The sequence below is a fragment of the Phyllobates terribilis genome, unplaced genomic scaffold (assembly GCF_046119375.1).
Source record: "Phyllobates terribilis strain yellow unplaced genomic scaffold, ASM4611937v1 Scaffold_2__4_contigs__length_985480577, whole genome shotgun sequence".
NCBI classification, from domain to species: Eukaryota; Metazoa; Chordata; class Amphibia; order Anura; family Dendrobatidae; genus Phyllobates; species Phyllobates terribilis.
In genome coordinates, this window is record NW_027362762.1 from 41965390 (window position 1) to 41988444 (window position 23055).

Consider the following 23055-nt stretch of genomic DNA (forward strand, 5'->3'; position numbering starts at 1 on the left):
TGTCAACAGGTCACACACAAGTTTCGATCAGCTGACGAGTGATCGTCGCGATCTCTGACCTCTTTACACTGCCCAGTTTTTGTGGGACCAGGGTTCTTTAAATCTTGTGATGTCCCTTTTCCCCAGGTTCCTTACAATATGAACTTGTCAGTAAGAAGGCAAGTAAAGCCGTCAGTAAATTATGTGTCTGTACAATGGGACCCTTATTGGCGTTTTGGATAATCACTTGTCACATTTTACATCATACGCCTCTGTCCATAGCAATAATGTGTTTCTAGTTGTCCACGCAGCGCCACATGAGGTGACAATCTTCTCTGTATAAGGTCAGTGTGACTAAGTCTGACCATTAGGCCACATTCACATGTTCAGTGTTTTCTCATCAGTTATTTGTAAGCCAAAACCAGGAGTGGAGCAATCGGAGGAAAAGGTATAATAGAAACGCGTCACCACTTTTATATTTTTCACCCACTCCTGGTTACTGTTTAAAAATACTGATGTAAAATACGTACGTGTGAACGTGGCCCTAAACAGATGGACAATGAACCCATACCCGGCTTATGCCTTTCTGACTAGAACACGGAGCTCTTGTCTGATTACGAGCGTCTATCATGCCCGAAACGCGTTAGAAAATGTGCTCTTCTGAATCCTGTCTTCTTCTGAATCCTGTCTTATCTCACTGATGCTTTTATGATGAAACCATAAACTGTAGTGTGATCCATTCTTGAATTCTATGACTTCTTTGCAGTATTATTGTAGTTACCGTACTTGTACGTGTGGTGCAGTATTGTAGTAGTTAGTCATGGCCAAAAATGTTGACACCCTTGAAATTGTTCTAGAAAACAAAATATTTCTCCCAGAAAACTATTGCAGTGACTTGTTTTGTTATACACACGTTTATTTCCTTTTGTGTGTATTGGAACAACGCGAAAAAGGGCAAATTGGACATAATTCCACACTAAACCCCAGAAATGGACTGGACAAAATTGTTGGCACCCTCAGCTTAATATTTACTTCCACATCCTTTTGGAATAAATAACTTCAATCAATAGCTTCCTATAACCATCAACAAGCTTCTTACACCTCTCACCTGAAACGTTGGGCCACTCTTCTTTTGCAAACTGCTCCAGGTCTCTGCAGGCGTCTTCTCCCAACATCAGTTTTTAAGATCTTTCACAGATGTTCATTGGGATTTAGATCCGGACTCATTGCTGCCACTTCAGAACTCTCCAGCACTTTGTTTCCATCCATTTCTGTTGGCTTCTTGAAGTATGTTTGGGGTCATTGACCTGCTGGAAGACCCATGACCTAGGACGCAAACCCAGCTTTCTGACACTGGGCACTAGATTGCAACCCAAAATCCTTTTGGTAATCTTCAGATTTCATAATGCCTTGCACCCAGTGCCAGTCAGCCAAACAACCCTAAAACATCTTTGAACCTCCACCATATTTGACTGTAGGTACGGTCTTCTTTTCTTTGTGGGCCTTATTCAGTTTTCAGTAAACAGTAGAATGATGTGGTTTTACTAAAAAGCTCTTTCTTGGTCTGATCTGTCCACGAGACGCTTTCCCAGAAGGAATTTGGCTTAGTTGCGTACATTTTTGCAAACTGCAGTCTTCTTCTTTTTTGTCTCAGCAGTGGGGTCCTCCTGGGTCTCCTGCCATAGCATTTCATTTCATTCACATGTCGACGGATAGTTCGCGCTGACATTGATGCACCCTGAACCTGCAGGACAGCTTGAATTTGTTTGTATCTTGATTGGGGCTGCTTATCCACCATCCGGACTATCCTGCGTTACAACCTTCCATCAGTTTTTCTCTGCCGTCCACGTCCAGGGAGATTAGCTACAGTGCCATGGGTTGTAAACTTTTTGATTTACATTGCATACTATGGACAAAGGAACATCAAGATCTCTGGAGACTGAGACTTGTAACCTTTTTGATTCTTGATATTTTCTAACCATTTTGTTTCTCAAGTCCTCAGTCAATTCTGTTCTCCATGATTAGTGTGGCACACACAATGCAAAAAATTGAGTCAACTTCTCCCCTTTATCTGGTTTCAGGTGTGATTTTCATATTGCCCACACCTGTTACTTGCCATAGGTGAGTTTGAATGAGCATCACATACGTGAAACAAATTTGTTTACCTACGTTTTTGGAAAGGTGTCAACAACTTTGTCCTGTCCATTTATGGGATTTAGTGTGAAATTATGTCCATTTTGCGTTTTTTTTTTTTTTTTTTTTTTTTTTTTTTTTTTTTGTGTATTCCAATACATAAACATTTATAACAACGTGTAATTGCAATAATTTTCTGGGAGAAATACTTAATTTTCTGGAACAATTTCAAGGGTGACAACATTTTCGACCATGACTGTATATTCTTGTATGTAGGGGGCAGTATTATAGTAGTTATATTCTTGTCCGTAGGGGGCAGTATTATAGTAGTTATATTCTTGTACGTAGGGGGCAGTATTATAGTAGTTATATTCTTGTACGTAGTGTTTGAAATATTGTTATATACTGTATACTACATGTTGGACTTATTAGCACTGTTGGTTCTTTTACAGGATCGCAATATTGGATCACTTCTTGCTGAATGATCTGAAATGACAACGATCTGATATATATATTTTTTTTAATCAGCCCCTTATTTCTTTGCCTCTGAATCTTTTGCTTTGAGGTCTGAGCAGGCTCCAGGATCATTCATCTTTGCCGAAGAGGTAAGTTGTCATTTATACTTTTCCTATACTGGACCATTGGGTTCTGTACTTTTAATGGGTTGTGGATGAGAGGAAGTTCGGTAGGGCTGTGTGTAACTAAAGAAGTGGACTGGGTTTCATCCTTGTGTGCACATGCGCTAGGATCCATTTTTGGTGTGGACCTTCCACAGTAGAAACACTTCTGTGAGATTCACAGCATTGTGAAAATGTTGCTAAGATCAGTTGAAATTCTGGGGCATTTGCTTCGCTGGTCTGTTTACCTTTTTGTGATTTATGTATTTTCCAACACTGGCACGAGGGAAGGACTGACGGCTGTAACGAAATTGTGGGAAGAGGGGCTTGTCTGATGGGAGGGGTGTGTTTGTTTTTTTTGGACCCTATTACCTCCCATCTCCTTCAGTCCCTTTCCCCAGATGTCACCACTCGCATAACGAAAAGGTTTAACCTTTTCTTCTGGTATTTTCTTCCTCTTCTTTCACTCTCCAGCATACACCCAGTGCTTTAAACTGTCCCTCGACCAGAACTGCGCTGCTAGCTAAAGACCAGTCTCTAATTTCCCTTTCATCTCTAAACTCCTGCAATGCTTGGTCCACTAATGTGTAATCCACTATCTCTGAGAATGCTCTTCTTGACCCTTTACAATCCGGTTTCTGTTCTTTAGTCAGGGCAGTTTCTGTAGAGTGTAAAGTCTGCAATGATATAACAGCTAAATATAATGGTCCCTGCTGATTCTCCTGGATCTCTGCAGCATTCGACACTGTGGATCTTCAGCTCCTCCTCACTATGCTCTGCTCTATTGGCCTCAAGGACCTGCTTCTCTCCTGATTTAGCTTCCTACTTCTGACCGCTCCTTTCCCCTTATTGTGGGGGTTCCTCAGGGCTCAGTCCTAGGCCCTCTTCTATACTGCCCCTGTTGGACAAACCATCAGTAGCTTCTGTTTTGAGTACCATCTTTATGCTGATGACGCCCAATTATACACATAGTCTGCTGACATCACCTCTGCATTACTACAAAATATCAGTGACTGTCTTTCCGCTATCTCGATCAAAAACTGAACTCCTTGTGTTTTCTCCCCCCACTAACCTACCTATGCCTGATATTGTCACTTCCGTGCGTGGTTCCAAAATTACTCCCCAACAGCACGCCTGCTGTCTTGGGGTCATATTTGACTCCGATCTTTCCTTCACTCGCTCATGTCATCTACACCTCCAAAAACCTCTCTAGATTTGAACCTTTTCTTACCTGTGACTCTTACTGTTGCTCTTATTCATTCTCGTCTGGACTATTGCTCTGATTGGTCTCCCTCTTGCTAAACTTTCCCCTTTCCAACCCATCCTAAATGCAGCAGCCAGGATCATATTCCTGTCCAGCCACTACACCGATTCCTCCACCCTGTGCCAGACATTGCACTGGTTACCCATCCGCTACAGAATCCAATATAAACTTCTCTCACCCACAAAGCTTTCCATGGTTCCGCACCACCTTGTATCTCTTCCCTCGTCTGTCTACCACCCTACCCGTACCTTCTGTTCCGCTAATGACTTAAGACTAACATCTCAATAATCTGAACCTCCCACTCCCGACTCGAAGACTTCTCGCGTGCTGCACCAATTCTCTGGAAGGCACTTCCCATGATAATTTGATTCCCAATAACCAGTTTTAAGCGTGGTCTAAGGCCAGTCTAAAGAAATGTGGTTTATCGCCTCACCTCACTTATGTAACTATTCAAGTTCTGCCGTTCCATAATTTTCCCACAGATCTGATCCCTCACAGCCTCTGTTCACACCCTCCGTGCCTCGGTCTGTGCTGCACACACTGACTGGTGACCGGTTCATGCAGCATTGTGTGAATACCCCATTTATTATAATGATGGTTGGACCGTACACTACAAGCGCATTTTACCATTCCCCTTTTGTCTCCCCTATTTCCTTAGACTGTAGCGTGCGAGCGGCGGGACCCTCGCTCCTCCTGGTATCTGTTATATGGTGTTCTTTCTGTAATATAAAGTGCTGCGGAATATGACGCTATAGAAATATTTATTAACCCCTTTGTGACCTTGCTATTTTCCCTTTTTTTTTTTTTTTTTTTTTTTAACGCATTTGTTTTTTCCTCCTTTTCTTCCAAGAGCCATAACTTTATTTTTCCATCAATATATCCATATGAGGGCTTGTTTTTTTTGCGGAGTTGTATTTTTAAATGACACCATTGATTTTTTTTACCATATAGTCTACTGGAAAACGTGGTTAAATTGTTAAAAAAATCCATTGTGGAATTGCTTCTTTTTTTTTTTTTTTTTTTTTACTATGTTCAATTATGTGGTAAAACTGACATGACAATGATTCCCCAGGTCAGTAAGAGTACGCAGATACCAAACGTATACGTGTTTTTTTTTGTTTGTTTGTTTTTTCACAAGTATTCAGAAAAAATGAAACTCAAATTTGCAAGAAAATTAAACTTTCGTTTGCCAGATCCCCAAAAAAAATGGAAACGCTACAAATGTCAGAAAATGAGACCCATAGTGTTTCCATTTTTTTAGTAACTGGGGCTGGGTGAGGGTTTATTTATTGTGTCCTCAGCTGACATTTTTATTGATACCGTTTAAAGCAGATACAATGTTTTGATCGCCTTATTGCAATGTTGTGGCGGCTAAAACAATAGTAATTGTGGCGTTTTGATCTTGTTTACTTATTTGGATGGATAGTTTTTATATTTTCATCAGGCTTTTTGTAATGCAACAATACGAAATGTGTTTTTTGGGGCTAAAAAAAAGGGGGTGATTTTGAACTTGTGTTCTTTTTGTTGTCATTTTTTTTACTGACTTCAAAATTCTGCCTGTGCTATATATTTTATATTATAGCCCTGCTATCTCCTCTGAATCCACAAACCGGCGTTCACAAGAGATTCATAATGACAGGCACAGGGAGGGGTCTTATGACAACTGAGGGTCTACAGGACAAACCATCAGTGCCCCACAGTCACGTGATAGGGGTGCCGATGGGCGGGATATGTGATGCGCTTTCTACTTGCTGACGTGTTAAATCTTGCTGGCAGTGAGATTTAAGAGGTTAACAGTCATGGACGGAGCTCCACCCGCAGCTGTTGATGGCTGATCAGCTGTCAAGTGCAGGGAAAGATGCGGCCTCAGCGCTGGAGCCCGCGTCAAAGGCAGAGACACTACCTATGACGTAAATGTACGTCATTGGTCATGAAGGGAGTTAATGAGAACACGTGCACGCTCAGCTGTGGCCAGATTTCATGTGGTTGTCGGAGTTGGGCTTACTCCAGTGTACTGTAAAGAGTGGACATAGTTGTGTGTGTGTTTTTTTTTTTTTTTGTTTTTTTTTTTTTTTGTTTTTTTTTTTTTTTACAAAGTGCCTTTTTCTCATTTCATGATTACATTTTTAGAAAGGTTATCATGCTCCCTTTCAGGGGTCTTTTTGTTCATTTATTCTGAGAATTTGGGCTGTTATATAACTCTTCTATTCTCGGGTCAGCGGAGTTTAGCATGACATGTGCTTTCATATCTGACCTCCAAGAGCCGGCTTCCTCGTATCGCTCGTCCGTTCTACTCGCAGCGAGCTTTCTCTCCTCACCAATGTCTTCTACTTTACCAAGCAGAGAGTTACGGGGATCTGATGAGTGCTGGGGACATGATGTAGGTGCAGTAATGGCGCCAAACCACCCACTTACATTATAGCGGTCAGCTTGTGCTCATTATGCTGCGGGAACATTCTGCTACAAGGACAATAAGATAATTCTCCAGCGCTTTTAGTTTTCTCAGAACAGCCCTGTAGGACACAAGTTCTCCATGTTGTAGAGCAACAAAAAGGAAAACTAGCTCTCATCCAGAAGGAAGAAAATGATCTTGTTGCTTCCTATAGATGGCCGACTAAAAGTGACAGTTGGTGTTTTGGTGATGGTCAGCTGCTGATTTCCAGCTGAAAGGGCCTTTACGGTTCTGTGAATTTTCTCTTGGGTTTGCTTTTCACATGGTGAAAACAGAACGTCATTGTGTCCCGTATCACTGAAAAAAAACTCAACGGTTATTCGATTTGCTCGGTAGGCGGGAGGTTTTGGCTTCTTGTTTCTTACCCAGTATGAGCTGTAACGTCACATCGACAGGTTCTCTTTACTGACAGACTACCACCAGTCACAAGGTTCAAGAACGTCCTGGTTCGGACGAACGGCATCTTGATTGATAGCAAACTAAATTGGAGTGCCCAAAGTCAGGCGGCTGCTGTAAGGGCAAACAGGGTAATGGGATGTATCAGAAGAGGTATAGCTGCAAAGGAGGAGAACATTGTTCTTCCACTGTACAAAGCACTGGTCAGACCACACTTGGAATACTGTGCTCAGTTATGGGCCCCAATATATAGAAAGGATATAAATGAGCTTGAAAAGGTACAAAGGAGGGCAACAAAATTAATAAAGGGAATGGAGGGACTGCAATACCCAGAGAGGTTGGCAAAACTAGGACTATTCAGCCTGGAAAAGAGAAGGTTGAGGGGGGACATAATAAATGTGTACAAATATGTTAGGGGACAGTATAGAGATCTTGCCCGGGATTTGTTCAAAAGGAGGGATATTACGGTAACAAGAGGGCATTCACTAAGACTGGAAGAGAAAAGGTTTCAGCACCAGCATAGGAAGGGGTTCTTTACGGTAAGAGCAGTGAGAATATGGAATTCACTGAGTGAGGAGACGGTAATGTCAGATTCACTACACCAGTTCAAGCGGGGACTGGATGCATTTCTAGATACCAGGCAGATTTCAGCATATACTTAAAAATAAAAATAAAATAGTAGGTTGATACAGGGATTTATTCTGACTGCTGGTTTCAGAGTCGGGAGGGAATTTTTCCTCAGGTGAAGATTGGCTAAATCATTTGGGGTTTTTGCCCTCCTCTGGATCAACTTTAGCAATTACAGAACTAACCGGTCGAACTTGATGGACGCAAGTCTTTATTCGGCTTTACAAACGTATTAAAAGTCCAGGTGCTGTCCGTAGTCAAAAAGGATAGCAGACGGACAGCACACTTCCCGAAGCAAGTCGTCAAACAGACGGTCCACATGTAAACCATCGCAGCATGCATTGGTCTGTTCTGGTTTCCTTAACTTCCCCTTTAAATTTAATGGCCAAGTCTGATGCGAAAAAACAGTCCTTCCTCTCGGAAGAGACAATTACCATAATAATAATAAAAAAAAAAAAAAAAAAAAACATTCTTAAATGTTGATGTGAAAAAAATGGACATGTGGATACAAATTGTCCCATTATTTTTGGATGAAAAATGAATGGTTTGTCATAAACTTAAGTGAACTCGACCAAGGGAGAATATTTCTGTATGATTTGGGTGCTGTCAGACAGCTGCAGGGTAGAGGACCAGCAGGTCCTGGATCGGGCTCTTCATCAGGATTGTGTAGGAAGGGGAAAGAACGGAACATGAAGGTAACTGAGCAGTAGACAAGCGTTATATCAAGGTCTTGTCAATTTTTTATTTGAGCTTTTTTTTTTTTTTTAAATATGCAATATACCTTTTATCCTATTTTTGCTATTAGCAGTCAAGTGATTATTGACTGTATCAATCGTTTTATTAGTCGCCTTTCGTTACGTAGAGCTCAGATCACACACCCATCTCACGCTTCGTCCTGATGCGCACGCATCGCCATCATCGCATACAATTCTCGTTAGGAAGCCGTAACGTGCCATTATTTAATCTCGACTGTCTGAGAGCTTCCCTCCGTCTTCACCCCGGTACGATTCTCACCGTCTGGTTTATGTTGCGTTGCTTGGTAACCGCGTTGAATTGTCTCTTGGAATTGTCATCGGAGTATTGCAAACTTCCTCTGCTCCTTCCTCCAAAAAAAAAAGCCTTCTCTCTCCGTTCTGCTTAAAAGGGAAATGAACCTCGATATATAAAGAACATTTCATTGTCCCATTTAAAGCAGGGGTATTTGGATATTTATACCATCCTTCGGGGGCCGTACAAATTGAAGCCTAACTCCGCCTACAAAGTACGTCCTGGTACTGGTGTCGGACGTAATCATTCATTGCACTACTCGGCGTTCAGTAGTAACACTGCATGCACATACTCAGAGCAAGAAGAAATTAATGGCGGCTGTCAAAATACAGGTGCCAGCCGGAGAAAAGGTCATCGAGGGTGGTAAACGGCCCGCGGGCCTGAGGTTCCCCACCCCTGCATTAAAGGGTGATATTTTGTTCCACAATGACCCTATTAAAAATTTATAAGGTTTAAATGTTCCTGAGTGGCATTAGCTTCATAATTTTTTTTCAGTGGTTGTCCACTTTGCATAAACACTTTGGTTCCCAGAGATCAATTGTAAAATTCTAAATAGGCAGTCAGCAAGTGCTTAGTTTATCTGCAGTGCCCCCACAGGAAAAATGATGCATTACGTATTTCATATTAAAGTATAACTACTATAATACTGCCCCCTATATACAAGAATATTACTATAATACTGATCCTATGTACAAGAATATAACTGCAATAATACTGCCACATATATACAAGAATATAACTACTATAATACTGCCCCCTATATACAAGAATATAGCTACTATAATACTGCCCCCTATGTACAAGAATATAGCTACTATAATACTGCCCCCTATGTACAAGAATATAGCTACTATAATACTGCTCCTATGTACAAGAATATAACTACTATAATACTGCTCCTATGTACAAGAATATAACTACTATAATACTGCTCTTTATGCACAGGAATATAACTACTATAATACTGCTCTTTATGCACAGGAATATAACTACTATAATACTGCTCTTTATGCACAGGAATATAACTACTATAATACTGCTCCTATGTACAAGAATATAACTACTATAATACTGCTCCTATGTACAAGAATATAACTACTATAATACTGCTCTTTATGCACAGGAATATAACTACTATAATACTGCTCTTTATGCACAGGAATATAACTACTATAATACTGCTCCTATGTACAAGAATATAACTACTATAATACTGCCCCTATGTACAAGAATATAACTACTAGAATACTACCCCCTATGTACAGGAATATAACTACTATAATACTGCTCCCTTACTGCAGATTATGCTAGTTTTGGTCTTGTACATAGGGGGCAGTATTGGCCTCATAGGAGATGAAAGATTTTCTGTTATACCACCGACAGGTTATTGCTTAGAAATCTACTTGGATAATGTATTTTTGCTTTTTGTCCTCTAGTTGTGGACCCCTTAGTCTTCCCAGTGAATAGTCAGAGCCCCCTCAGTTTGTACAGTGTCAGCAGACAGATGCAGCGGTGCTATTCTCTCTCCCTCTTATTGACTGTCTGCAGCCTCTATATACAGATGGGGCTTCTTCAGACTGAATGTCGCCTACAGCAAGAATCGTTTGTTCATCATTTTATCTTTGTCTTCGACTACAAGGATTTTTTTTCTTTTTCGGAATAAGTCTCTGATTAATGTTATCCTTAAAGACGCTAATCCGCTCCTGGCATCTCCAGATCTTCACCTATTGCTAAACTGGGGCACTTTTTGTTACTAGGTTCAAAACAAAGTAAATGTGAAGTCACATTATATAGCATCTGATGTTATCTGGTCTATGCTGAATTTCTCTAACTCTGCAGTATGATGCTCTAATTCACACTGATGTAGTACAGTTACGTGACTTCTGTCCTGAGATGCGGACAGGGGGGGTAGCAGAACTCTTGAACATCAGAACTGCATAATGGCTATATTCTTGTACATACAGTTGTGCTCCAAAGTTTACATACCCCCAAAATTTTTTTTCCTTTCTTGGCCTTGTTTCAGAGAATGTGAATGATAACAAAAAAAAAACAACTCATGGTTATTGGTTGGGTAAAGCCATTTATTGTCAAACTACTGTGTTTTTCTCTTTTGAAATCTTAATGACAACCAAAAACATCCAAATGACCCTGATCAAAAGTTCACATACCCCGGTGATTTTTTTTTGGCCTGATAACATGCACAGAATTTGACACAAATGGGTTTGAATGGCTACTAAAGGTAACATCCTCACCTGTGACCTGTTTGCTTGTAATCAGTGTGTGTTCATAAAAGCTGAGTGAGTTTCTGGGATCCACACAGACTCTTGCATCTTTCATCCAGCCACTGACGTTTCTGGATTGTGAGTGATGGGGAAAGCAAAAGAATTGTCAACGGATCTACGGGAAAAGGTAGTTGAACTGTAGAACACAGGAAAGGGATACAAAAAAATATCCAAGGGATTGATAATGCCAGTCAGCAGCGTTCAAACTGTGATTAACAAATGGAAAATCAGGGGCTCTGTAAAAACCAAACCACTGTCAGGTAGACTAACAAAAATTTCGGCCACAACTGCCAGGAAAATTGTTCGGGATTCAAAGAAAAACCCACAAATATAATCGGCTGAAATTCAGGACTCTCTGAAAACTACTGGTGTGGCTGTTTATAGATGCACAATAAGGAGGCACTGGAAGAAAAATGGGCTGCATGGTCGAGTCCCAGAAGAAAACCATTTCTGCACCAATGCCACAAAGTATCTCACCTACAATACACCAAACAGCACAGAGACGAGCCTCAAAACTTCTGGAACAAGGTAACTTAGGCCACAACCATAAGTTACCTTCTGGAACTCTAACTTTTTGGCCACAACCATAAACGTTACATTTGGAGAGAGGCCAACAAGGCCTATGATGAAAGGAACACCATTCCTACAGTAAAGCACGGAGGTGGATCGCTGATGTTTTTGGGATGTGTGAGCTACAAAGGCACAGCAAACTTGGTAAAAGTTGAAGGAAAGATGAATGCAGCATGTTATCAAATACTGGAGACAAATTTGCAGCCCGGAAGCTGTGCATGGGACGTACTTGGACGTTCCGACGTGACAACGATCCAAAACACAAGGCCAAATCGACCTGTCATTGGCTACAGCAGAACAAAGTGAAGGTTCTGGAGTGGCCATCTCAGTCTCCTGACCTCAATATCATTGAGCCACTCTGGGGAGATCTCAAGCGCACAGTTCATGCTAGACAGCCCAGGAATTTACAGGAACTGGAGTCTTTTTGCCAGGAAGAATGGGCAGCTTTACCATCCGAGAAAATAAAGAACCTCATCCACAACTACCACAAAAGACTTCAAGCTGTCATTGATGTTAGAGGGGGCAATACACGATATTAAGAACTGGGGTACGTGAACTTTTGATCAGGGTCATTTGGATGTTTTTGGTTGTCATTAAGATTTAAAAAGAGAAAACACCGTAGTCTGACAATAAATGGCTTCACCCAACCAATAACCATGAGTGGAGAATAATTTTTTTTTGTTATCATTCATATTCTCTGAAACAAGGCCAAGAAAGGAAAAATTCTGCCGGGGTATGTAAACTTTTGAGCACAACTATATTGGCAGTATTATAGTATTTCTATTCTTGCACAGAGGGGGGCGGTATTATAGCAGTAATTATTGCTTTTTCTTATCTGTGAATATTTTGTTACTTGTAGTTTTTAAGAACGGATTTACAGTGTCAAGATGTTGATGATTTTTTCCTGGTAAGCAAGTGGAGATGTATAAAACTGAAAATAATTGAATGTGAGAGCTTAGAAATCCGTGAAACTCTCTCAATCTGTCCTTGCATACACAGTGATTGCAGGAGGATGGCCATCATCCACATATGCCCTTTGTGGCTGATTTCCCTCGATCTTTTATTGAAGTTAATTTAATGCCATTTCCTGAGAAGCGTTGTGGCCCCCGGGCCCGGAGCAGATGTCACACTTGCAGCCGTGTTCAGGTGTCCTGCGTTGGTCTCCTGCAGGTTCCTCTTCGTTCTGTGATCCTCTCCCTGGGGCGATGTAGCAGATGTGCTGTGATGCCGCGTTGCTCTCCAGCTGTGCTGCCACCATCTCCAGCAATGTCCCCTCACCTTCATCCATCAAGATGTTCTAGATTACGTCTGCACCATCCATCTTGTGTGTCAGGGGGGTTCCTGTGGTCCCAGGTGCCGTCATCTCTAAGCCAGTGTATACCATCCCCCTCATCAGTATGCCAACATCTGTCATCTACATAATGGGGCACACATCCACCCCCTCTTGTATTTTGTCCCCTTTAATAAAGGGTGCATGTAATGGAAATCTGATCAATTATGTGTAACTGTCTGGATCAGGCCTTATTTGTCTTTTACACCATTTCTCCACTTCACATTGCTTTCCTGCAGTTGATGACATGTGAGGCTGTGCAGCGGCTGACTGTGTGGCGTGAGGCTGTGCAGCGGCTGACTGTGTGGCGTGAGGCTGTGCAGCGGCTGACTGTGTGGCGTGAGGCTCTGCAGCGGCTGACGCTTATTTCTTATCCTGTAGACAGTTGAATGCAATTATTGGCAAAATTCTCTTTAAGGACTTTTTTTTTTTTTTTTTTTTTTTTTACCAAATATTGATCTGGACATAAGATATAATAGTGGCTGTAGCAAGGAATAAAAAAATATAGATATTTTTAGAATTTCATATAGATAAGTTAACTCACTACGTGCCAAATAGTTTTGATTGAGAAGTCCAAGTGGGTGTTATCAGACAGTGTTCACTGGAGGGCGTGTCCTTCCTCTCCCTGTGTGATGCTGACCAATCGTAAGCAGGCAGCAACATTCAGTTGAAAAGAACACGCCCCCACCACAGCTTAGAGCAGGTTTCTCTGTGTAGGAGATGCATGACAGACTGCGTTTGTCTAACCTCTTGCATAGTTATAAAGTACAGATGACTATCGGCTTTCAAATGAAGTTCCTGCAGTCAGTGTGAGGGCAGGGGCAGCACTGCTGAGTTTACCGGTGTCTCATTACAAACCATGTCAGCTCTCCTCTCATGGCACTGTCATCTCTGCTGTACTCCCAGTGATGGCTGTAATTACACTATACTGTGCTCGAGGCAACTTGTAACCATTGTGCAGAGAGCAGGATCTCCTTACATCTCACACAGGTGTAGCCCAGAACGGTGTGCATCATTAACACTGCTGTACTTTCAGAATCTACAGATATTTGGTTTCTTGGGCCTTTAAGTGGTGCTGATCCCCATCCTCCCATCCATCTTGGATTTTACGGAGCTCAGCATGTCTAACTATTCCTAGACTGCATAAAGGGAGCAGCTGCGCCCGGCACACAAGCTGCTCTGCTCCTGCCAGATGATGAATCCTCGTTCTGTCGCATTACTTAATCATTCAAGTTTTCCTGAACAACTTTATAGAGTCTGGAAAGTTTTTCTGTGCCAACGAAAACTGCATATTTATACCGCACTGATTATCTGCCATTACCGCAAGTTAATTAACAGTAATGTGCACGTGGGGCTAGAAAGGAAATTCTGTTATAATATAACTACTATAATACTGCTCCTTTATGTACAAACCCATTAGGTGGCTGTTGGCCAGTCGTTCGGCTTACACTTCCTTACACAGGGTGGTCTCGGGTGGTCCATCACTCCTGTTCTCTGTGAATGCCAACTTGCCTCCGGGAGAACATTTTGCTTTTAGCAGTCCGAAATCAGACATGCCTGATCGACATCACTCTTGGTCGCCTGTCGGCCGGCGGCACCTCCATACACATTACACAATCAGCCACACCCCATGATATTGACGGGTTTTGGCCGTCGTTAGCCCAGTATATATGGGGGGTCCTTAACTGTGTGCGCGCATCTTTTGCGTCCGAGTGCTGCTGCAAATCTTTTTAATGGTTTGATTCTTGCCTATTACAATCTGAAAGATTTCAAGTGATCCATTCGTCCAAATATATATTTATTAAAACCCAACATCCTCCATAACTGAGCTTTATGTGAACGGTAGGAGTCTTCACGGTACCAACTGTGCAGATTTATACCTGTTTCGGGTGTATTATGTTCACACGTTGCTCTTTTTCAGCAGTTGGAACCTGGAAAACGCTGCGTTTTCTTGCCACTGATTGTTTTGAGAGTTGTCCACAGTAGATGTTTAATAAAGTTAGTAGTATTCACCAATAATGCTGCAATGATGCTGAAAGGACGGACATGCTGCAGTTTTCCAATTTGGTTAAATAATAATAATAATAATAATAATAAAATATATGCATGTGATTTCTGAAATCTGTTTTTTGCTGGTACTGTAAAAAGCCGCTTTTAATTTGCAGAGAGAAAAACCTGCTGCAAAAACCGTGTGATCATAGCCTTATTATTGAAGGTGCATCACTTTCGTTGGTTCTAGTTATAACACGCGGTGCCCACTTTTTTTTTTTTTTAACTTGGTGATGAAAGTGCCATATATTGGCCCCATTACTTGGTAAATCATAGCCCCTATTTAGATTCGTAGCCCTGCTCCCCTCCCCATTCTCCCTCTTTGTACCCGCATTTCCTGTTCTCTTCTGTACTGGCATGTATACTCCGCTGGAGTTACACTGCCCTCTGCTGGTAGCTACTTGTATCATTTTATACAGTCTCATTTTATTTGTGTACAGAACCATTTTCTAAAGGCTCTGATCCTTCAGGACTTTTGTGATACTTAAGATTCATGAAAAGTGAGATGGATTACCTTTTTTGACTTGCTTAATTCTCAGCCCCGACTTTCTGTTTTTGACCCTCTCCGCACAATCTTTGTCTTTTGAGGGTCCCGCTTCAACTCCTCGCTCTCAGTCTTTGGACCCACTCTCCTCTAGATCCGTCTTTGGACCCCCTTTGACGCCACTCTCTAGATCCGTCTTTGGGGGCCCCTCTTTGAGCTCTCTCTCTCTCCTCTAGATCAGTCTTTTGGGGGCCCTCACCTCGTCCCCCTCTGCTTTTTTTACGCCTTTTTAAAGAGGCTGTCCATTATTAAGAAAACACCTGTAGTGGCTCTGTGAACTTCGGTCGTTGGCTTGGTAGTGAGATAAGTATTACAGACTCTGGCATCATATGGAGCTCGCTGGTGGTTTTACTAGTTACTCATTCTGCAGTTTGCTATGTACGGTGATACATAGAGGGTGTAGAAGGTGAACGGTCCATGATTTCTAATGAAACCCTATTACAAAATTGTTTTTTTACAACACAAAATTGTCCTCAAAGTTGTCTATATTCTCTAAAGAGGACAGATCACTCGGGTCCAGAATCCTGAGAATAATTAGCACTTCTACACTGACAGTAATAATCTCCATCTGTGCACGAGAACCAGATTAAATGGTGGTTTGTGGCCACTTCTGACTAAAGCCATGGAGCTCGGCCTCGGGATCCTTGTATCGTGGTGTCCTGGGGTCACCCCCACGGTGGAGGATGGGCGATATCTGGGGAGATAAGTGTAGGCGCCCGGCCCCAGCTGTATGATGAAGATACTGGGAGCCTTATCGCTCATGCCACGTTCTGCTCACAGTACTAAGACGTCTTCTGATGTCACTTAAGATCTTCCCTTATCTGCAGACAGCAGAGCTGTGGAGATGTTTCAGTGGATCAGCGATGGCCCTTCAGGATAAATCTTGGAGAGGTATCTCTGCTCCACGGCCATCCAGTCAATATCTTTCACCTTTTTTGGGGGTTTAATGAAGAAATTTGTTTCTAGCTGCAAAAAGAGACCAAATAAAACCAGAAACTACGAGCACTCGGCATGTACTCCTCTTCTGAAATCTCTGCTGTAAGAGGAACCTGACGGGAACAGGGGTGTAGACCGGTCAGTCTAGGTGTATGGGGGTCTTCTTGGTCTCCCCCCATCTCCCTGTCCTACACTCTGGTCTCCACTAGCCAAAATAAAGGTGTGTTTGTTTCTCCAAAACGGTAAAACATCTGATGTTTTGGGGGGAAAGGTTGTTGGATGGGACACCGGTCACCATTCACTTGTAGACCATGAACCGGTTGGCTCCCATGTGCGCTGTCTTTGTTCCTGATTATTAATGTAGGTGAAGTTCTAATGGTTTTTTATTTTATTGCATTTCTTGCAGAGATATCAGTCTTCCACCATGAATCCGGTTTACAGCCCTGTCCAGCCAGGGGCTCCCTATGGAAATCAAAAAAACATGACCTACACAGGTATGAAGGAAAAAGGCATTGATCAGACTCATGTATTGTATGTGTATCCGGTTGTCGTGTACAAGGCGTTGTGTGAATGAACCTTATTACATGGAGGTTGGGTTGCAAGAACCTTCTCGGCCTGTGCAGCCTGCGCCCGTTACCCCACTTTCCTTGCGTAGCTTAATGTATGCCTTTACACGACTGACTGTGTACAGTCACTATTTATGGCCATTATATGACACTTGTTTTACATTTTTCACCAGTTTTCCCATCTGCAGACTCTGATTTTTAGTTCATTTTGAAGCTAGCAGGAGCAGACAAGCTGTGTTTCTCATACACAGCACACACGAGGGATTCCTGATCTCCTGTCTCTATGTAGAACATGTTAGGAAGAAGCAGTACTGAGTAGTGTAGCTGCGAATCCAGCACTGGCATGAAATTAAATACTAGTAAGCAGAAGGCAGCATAAAGGATATTGTACTGCTTTACTGACTAGTGTAGCCGAGTCCAGCACTGGCGTGAGATGAAACACTAGTAAGCAGAAGGCAGCATAAAGGATATTGTACAGCAGTACTGACTAGTGTAGCTGCGAGTCCAGCACTGGCATGAGATGAAACACTTAACCAAATGCAGCAGTCCTGAACAGTAGCTGTGAATCCAGCACACAAGTGGTGGGGGGGAAAAAAATCCAACAACTTGCTAATAAACCAAGTGCCCTGGAGGACATTACAGAGCAGTAATCATCAGTGTATCTGTGAATCCGGCACTATGGTGAAAGGGAAAAAAACACTACTAGATGCAGCAGTATGAAGGCCATAATACAGCAGTACAGTGTACCTGTGAACCCATCTCTAGGATAACTTTCTAGAAAGCAGAAAGTACTTTCTGTGCTATTCTCGCATCCTCCTTTTTTATTATTTTTTGACGAAGATGGACTTTCAGTTTCATTTTCTTCAGGAGGAGGAGAAGTGGCTGATAAGTAGAGGAAGAAACGGATGTATCCCAAATTAGATGTATTAAAAAGTTTCTGTCGCTTGTACTATTGATTTATACAAAGTTTAATGCGTCAGTGACCATTTAATACCTGGGTCTCAAAACAATAGTTACTATAGGACTTACGGGAGGGAAAGAGGGGGCAATATAACTGCGCAGATCGCGTTTTCGGTGACCTCCGCTGATGTATAGTAACAAGCCCCTCAGCTGTGAGGACTGGCACCTAACAATATCGTTTATTAGGAGGAGATGATGTAGTAATGTCACTGGAGTATGCTGCCGGGAACCAGTTCCCAATCTATACCAGGGCCGTCGCCTACGTGTACCATTTCTTATACCGGTGACTGATTATGTGGCAAGGGGGCCAGTAGAGCCCCTCAGGAATCAAGGATCAGGTGCGTCCTCTGCACCCCATGATCCCACATACAGGTGCATCTCACAAAATTAGAATATCATCAAAGTTTATTTCAGTTCTTCAATACAAAAAGTGCAAGTCATATGTTATATAGAGTCCTTACACGCAGAGGGATCTATTATATAGAGTCCTTACACGCAGAGGGATCTATTATATAGAGTCCTTACACGCAGAGGGATCTATTATATAAAGTCCTTACACGCAGAGGGATCTATTATATAGAGTCCTTACACGCAGAGGGATCTATTATATAGAGTCCTTACACGCAGAGGGATCTATTATATAGAGTCCTTACACGCAGAGGGATCTATTATATAGAGTCCTTACATGCAGAGGGATCTATATCACGTGTTTATTTCTGTTAATGTTGATGATTATGGCTTACAGCTAATGAAAACACAAAAGTCATTATCTCAGTAAATTAGAATACTTTATAACAACAGCTTGAAAAATGATTTTAAAATCCGAAATGTCTGTTCAGTAAATGCCTCAATACTTGGTCGGCTCCTTTTGCATCAATGCGGCAATGTGGCATGGAGGCGATCAACCTGTGGCCCTGCTGAGGGGTTATGGAAGCCCAGGTGGCTTTGATAGCAGCCTTCAGCTCGTCTGCATTGTTGGGTCTGGTGTCTCATCTTCCTCTTGACAATACCCCATAGATTCTCTATAATAGATTATCTATGGGGTTAAGGTCAGGCGAGTTTGCGGCCAATCAAGCACAGTGATCCTGTTGTGTGTAAACCAGGTATTGGTACTTTTGGCTGTGTGGACAGGGGCCAAGTCCTGCTGGAGAATGACATTTCCATCTCCATAAAGCTTGTCGGCAGAGGGAAGCATGAAGTGCTGTAAAATGTCCTGGTAGACGGCGGCGCTGACTTTGGTCTTGATAAAACACAGTGGACCTCCACCAGCAGATGACATGGCTCCCCAAACCATCACTGATTGTGGAGACTTCACACTAGACCTCCAGCAGCTTGGATTGTGGCCTCTCCACTCTTCCTCCAGACTCTGGGACCTTGTGGAGTGTGTCTGTGACTGCCTTCTGGACATCTGTCAAGTCAGCAGTCTTCCCCATGATTGTGGAGCCTACTGAAACAGACTTGGGGACCTTTTTTAAAATGCTTCGGAAGCCTTTGCAGGTGTTTTTATGTTAATTATTTTAATTTACTGAGATAATGACTTTTGTGTTTTCATTGGCTGTAAGCCATAATCATCAACATTAACGGAAATAAACACTTGAAATAGATCACTCTGTGTGTAATGATTCTATATAATATAGGAGTGTCACTTTTTGAACTTAAGAAATTTAACTTTTTGATATTTTAATTGTGAGAAGCACGTTTATGTGGCGGTCATGCAGATACAGAAACTGACCGCCAGAATCGTAGCTAACTCTGATCCAGGCCGTTTAATCCTGTACATGCTGCTGTCAATAGCGACTGCTGCATCAGAAGGGTTTTAAACCTTCTTGCATGACAAGATAGAGGATACTTTAAAGATTAAAGGGACGAGCGTCTCCTGCTATCGTTCTCACTCAGTTAGTGCTGGGCTGGGGCATGCAGAGAACGCAGTGCTCTTGTGTAAGGTCGGCCGCACCATCTCTCCCGAATACATAAAGGACATTGTGTACCAGAGCGCGGGCACCGGACCCAGAGCTCTCCGATTTGAAGCCTGGCATTCGTAGAGCATGAATACTAATGTCTTGTATGGATGAATGCGGGGTGTTCCTGATGAACGGCGGGCCTTGCATCCGAACAGGACCATGGAGCGAGGGAAGAATGTGCCTGGTCCAATCGATCATCTTCGGGATGTGCTAGAAATCAAGCCCGATTCATGGAGGATGGATTTGAGCTTCGCACAGGATCTAGGTGCCGATAGCACAGGACTTCTCTGACCTGACGGAGTCTGGGCCTCGAAGGCTCAGGGAGGGGGGGGCTACACAATATTAGGCGAGAGGTAGAACTGGTCCGGCGAATCGATTCGCACTAACTATCGGTCATGAAGGGAATTCTATGGCTGCTGGGCGGGAGCCCTGAGAATTGCCTCTAACCTCACCATCCAGCCGGCCTGGCGTGATTCATGTGACGTCTCACAAGGCCGGCTAATGACAAGACCCTCAGATGTGATGAGGTAGGTGTTTCTCAGGGCTCCCATCCACGGCCCGATGGAACTGGTCCTCAATCAAATTTTACTAACTTTTAACCAGTGGAATTGTTATTGCTGGTTTGTGATGGATTGTGTGTACGTTGGCAGTGAGGGGTTAATCCCCCCTAAAGACTTTTTTCATTTTGGGTTCTCAGCTTTTCCTGGCCTATAGCTGCTCTGGAGTGGTGCTGTGCTGTGCAATGCTTTGCCCACCAGTTCTCTCGGCGGCATTCTCTGTTGCCCGCACCCTCTTTTTTTCTTCTGGTACCCCGTGTATTATAGCCAGGGCTGTGGAGTCAGTATACAATAGGCAGACTCCTAAAATATATAATAAATTGGGTTCATTATTACAATGCAGAATGTGCTGTAAATGTTTCAATAAGAACTTGGGAAAGTTATGAAATGTTCTATTTCTGAACTCAGAATCTCGGCTGTTAGTTGAGATGAATCTGTGCTGCTCTTTATGGCCACGCTCGGGGTAGTGACCAGTGCTGCGCTTTATGGCCACGCTCGGCAGTGACCAGTGCTGCGCTTTATGGCCACGCTCGGCAGTGACCAGTGCTGCGCTTTATGGCCACGCTCGGCAGTGACCAGTGCTGCGCTTTATGGCCACGCTCGGCAGTGACCAGTGCTGCGCTTTATGGCCACGCTCGGCAGTGACCAGTGCTGCGCTTTATGGCCACGCTCGGCAGTGACCAGTGCTGCGCTTTATGGCCACGCTCGGCAGTGACCAGTGCTGCGCTTTATGGCCACGCTCGGCAGTGACCAGTGCTGCGCTTTATGGCCACGCTCGGGGCAGTGACCAGTGCTGCGCTTTATGGCCACGCTCGGGGCAGTGACCAGTGCTGCGCTTTATGGCCACGCTCGGGGCAGTGACCAGTGCTGCGCTTTATGGCCACGCTCGGGGCAGTGACCAGTGCTGCGCTTTATGGCCACGCTCGGGGCAGTGACCAGTGCTGCGCTTTATGGCCACGCTCGGGGTAGTGACCAGTGCTGCGCTTTATGGCCACGCTCGGGGTAGTGACCAGTGCTGCGCTTTATGGCCACGCTCGGGGTAGTGACCAGTGCTGCGCTTTATGGCCACGCTCGGGGTAGTGACCAGTGCTGCGCTTTATGGCCACGCTCGGGGTAGTGACCAGTGCTGCGCTTTATGGCCACGCTCGGGGTAGTGACCAGTGCTGCGCTTTATGGCCACGCTCGGCGTAGTGACCAGTGCTGCAGAGTCAGTCGGAAGTCGGGGGGAGTTGAGGAGTCTTGAGTCGTTGGTTTGGCTTACCGACTCCACAGCCCTGATTATAACATTACGATGTTTCATCAGTGATTATATATTTATAGATCCGTATTGCCAGGATTTTCTCTAATATAACCCATGACTGTCATTTTTCTCTTTCAACATCCTCTTCGTGTCATAGATAATTCACTAGGGTCAGAGTATGACTCCTCTTTCTCGGGGGTTTCCTTACAGCAGGACTCGTTGAGTGAAATCCTCCTCCCACTCTATCGTCGCTGCGTCTAATAGTCCGTGCCGATATCACTGGATTCGGGCGCTGACGTCCCCACTGTTTTAGTGTGGGGTTACACTGCCCGGCGGGGAACGTGACACACAGGAAATGTAACGGAGTGTTACTCTATTCTGTTGCCACGGCAACAGTTTCCAGATCTCTGTATGGTAGTTATGTAACACACGGGTGAATCTGTCTATGGGGCAACTATCCCTCCAGTAACTCGGTTTAGTGGCCTCCGTTGCCGCTCTAATATCTTTACTGTAATTATGAGCCGTGACATTCATTATCGGGGTCCCTTACTTTTGAAAAATAAGCAGTGTCCACGTATGCTCAGTGCTCCAAATAGTTACGAATAGATTTGTGTTCCGGAAGGTCAGACCAAGGATTGTAAAAATGAAGAGTAAGATCCAGTGAGCAATGTAAGGGGCGAATCCATAACATCTGCCATCTACAACTTGTGTCTGCCCTCGGGATCTGATCAGTAAATGATGCAGGTCGCTGCATTTTCGATGAGTTTTGTTTTCTTTCTTTAACAAATTTCCCCTGATTCAAGGTGGTCCCCGGAATTGGAGGCTGGCTCTGTGTACAAGGCCGCTTTCTCTTGTTTTTGCACCATCTTTCACTTTTTCTTCTGCCTCTGTAATCACTTTCCTTTTACATTTAGGCTTTTTGTGCTTCTATCCTTTTTTTTTTTTTTTTTTTTTTTTTTTTTATATATACTAATTTTTGATTTGCAAAAAAAATATATATTTTTAATATTTTTCTTCCTCCGGTGATTGCACAACATGCTCCCGTCACTTTTTGTTGTTTTGGAGGGGTGCTGTATTTGGCGTCAGCCCCCCCGAGGGAGTAGGCCGCGATTACAGAAGTCCGTATGAGATGCCTGCTGGTGTTCGGAGCGATACCTGCATCTGTGCCACCGCCACCATGGCACAGCGAGCGCCCACAGAGGGGCAATGTACAGATTTAAGGGGCTTGTGGAAATGATGCTCCTTATGGTGAAGAGCTGCCTACATTTCTGATGTATATGCTGTGCTGAATTTTAGTATCTCTGCTGTATGTGAATGAACCCCTATATGAAATGCTATCTTAACCTTTTATAGATATGAGGGTTTGCTACAGGTATCGTCAAGACCAGGGGTGGGCGAATCCAATTTTCTTGAGGAGCCACAGGAGACTGACTGTTGTGGAAAGCCAAACCTATAGGCTGAAATGTAATTCTGCTCCATATTTAAATTACAATTTTGTATTTAATATAAAATGATATCACTTTATGTTGAGCAGAAATGAGTATG

General features: G+C 43.2%; 1 protein-coding gene across 5 annotated transcripts in view; it reads left to right on the forward strand.

The window, feature by feature from the left end:
- The window catches only part of FAM168A (family with sequence similarity 168 member A), a 51823-nt gene that overhangs the window by 12406 nt on the left and 16362 nt on the right, over nt 1–23055 (forward strand). For 2 of the 5 annotated variants that reach the window (XM_073661279.1, XM_073661280.1), the window contains exons 2-3: nt 2565–2717; nt 16633–16720. In XM_073661279.1, coding sequence (XP_073517380.1) covers nt 16651–16720 — 70 coding nt within the window. In that variant the 5' untranslated portion in view covers nt 2565–2717; nt 16633–16650. Of the gene's footprint in view, nt 1–2564; nt 2718–16632; nt 16721–19837; nt 19979–23055 lie in introns of those variants that run through there. The other 3 variants (XM_073661281.1, XM_073661282.1, XM_073661278.1) reach the window with 3 other exon arrangements.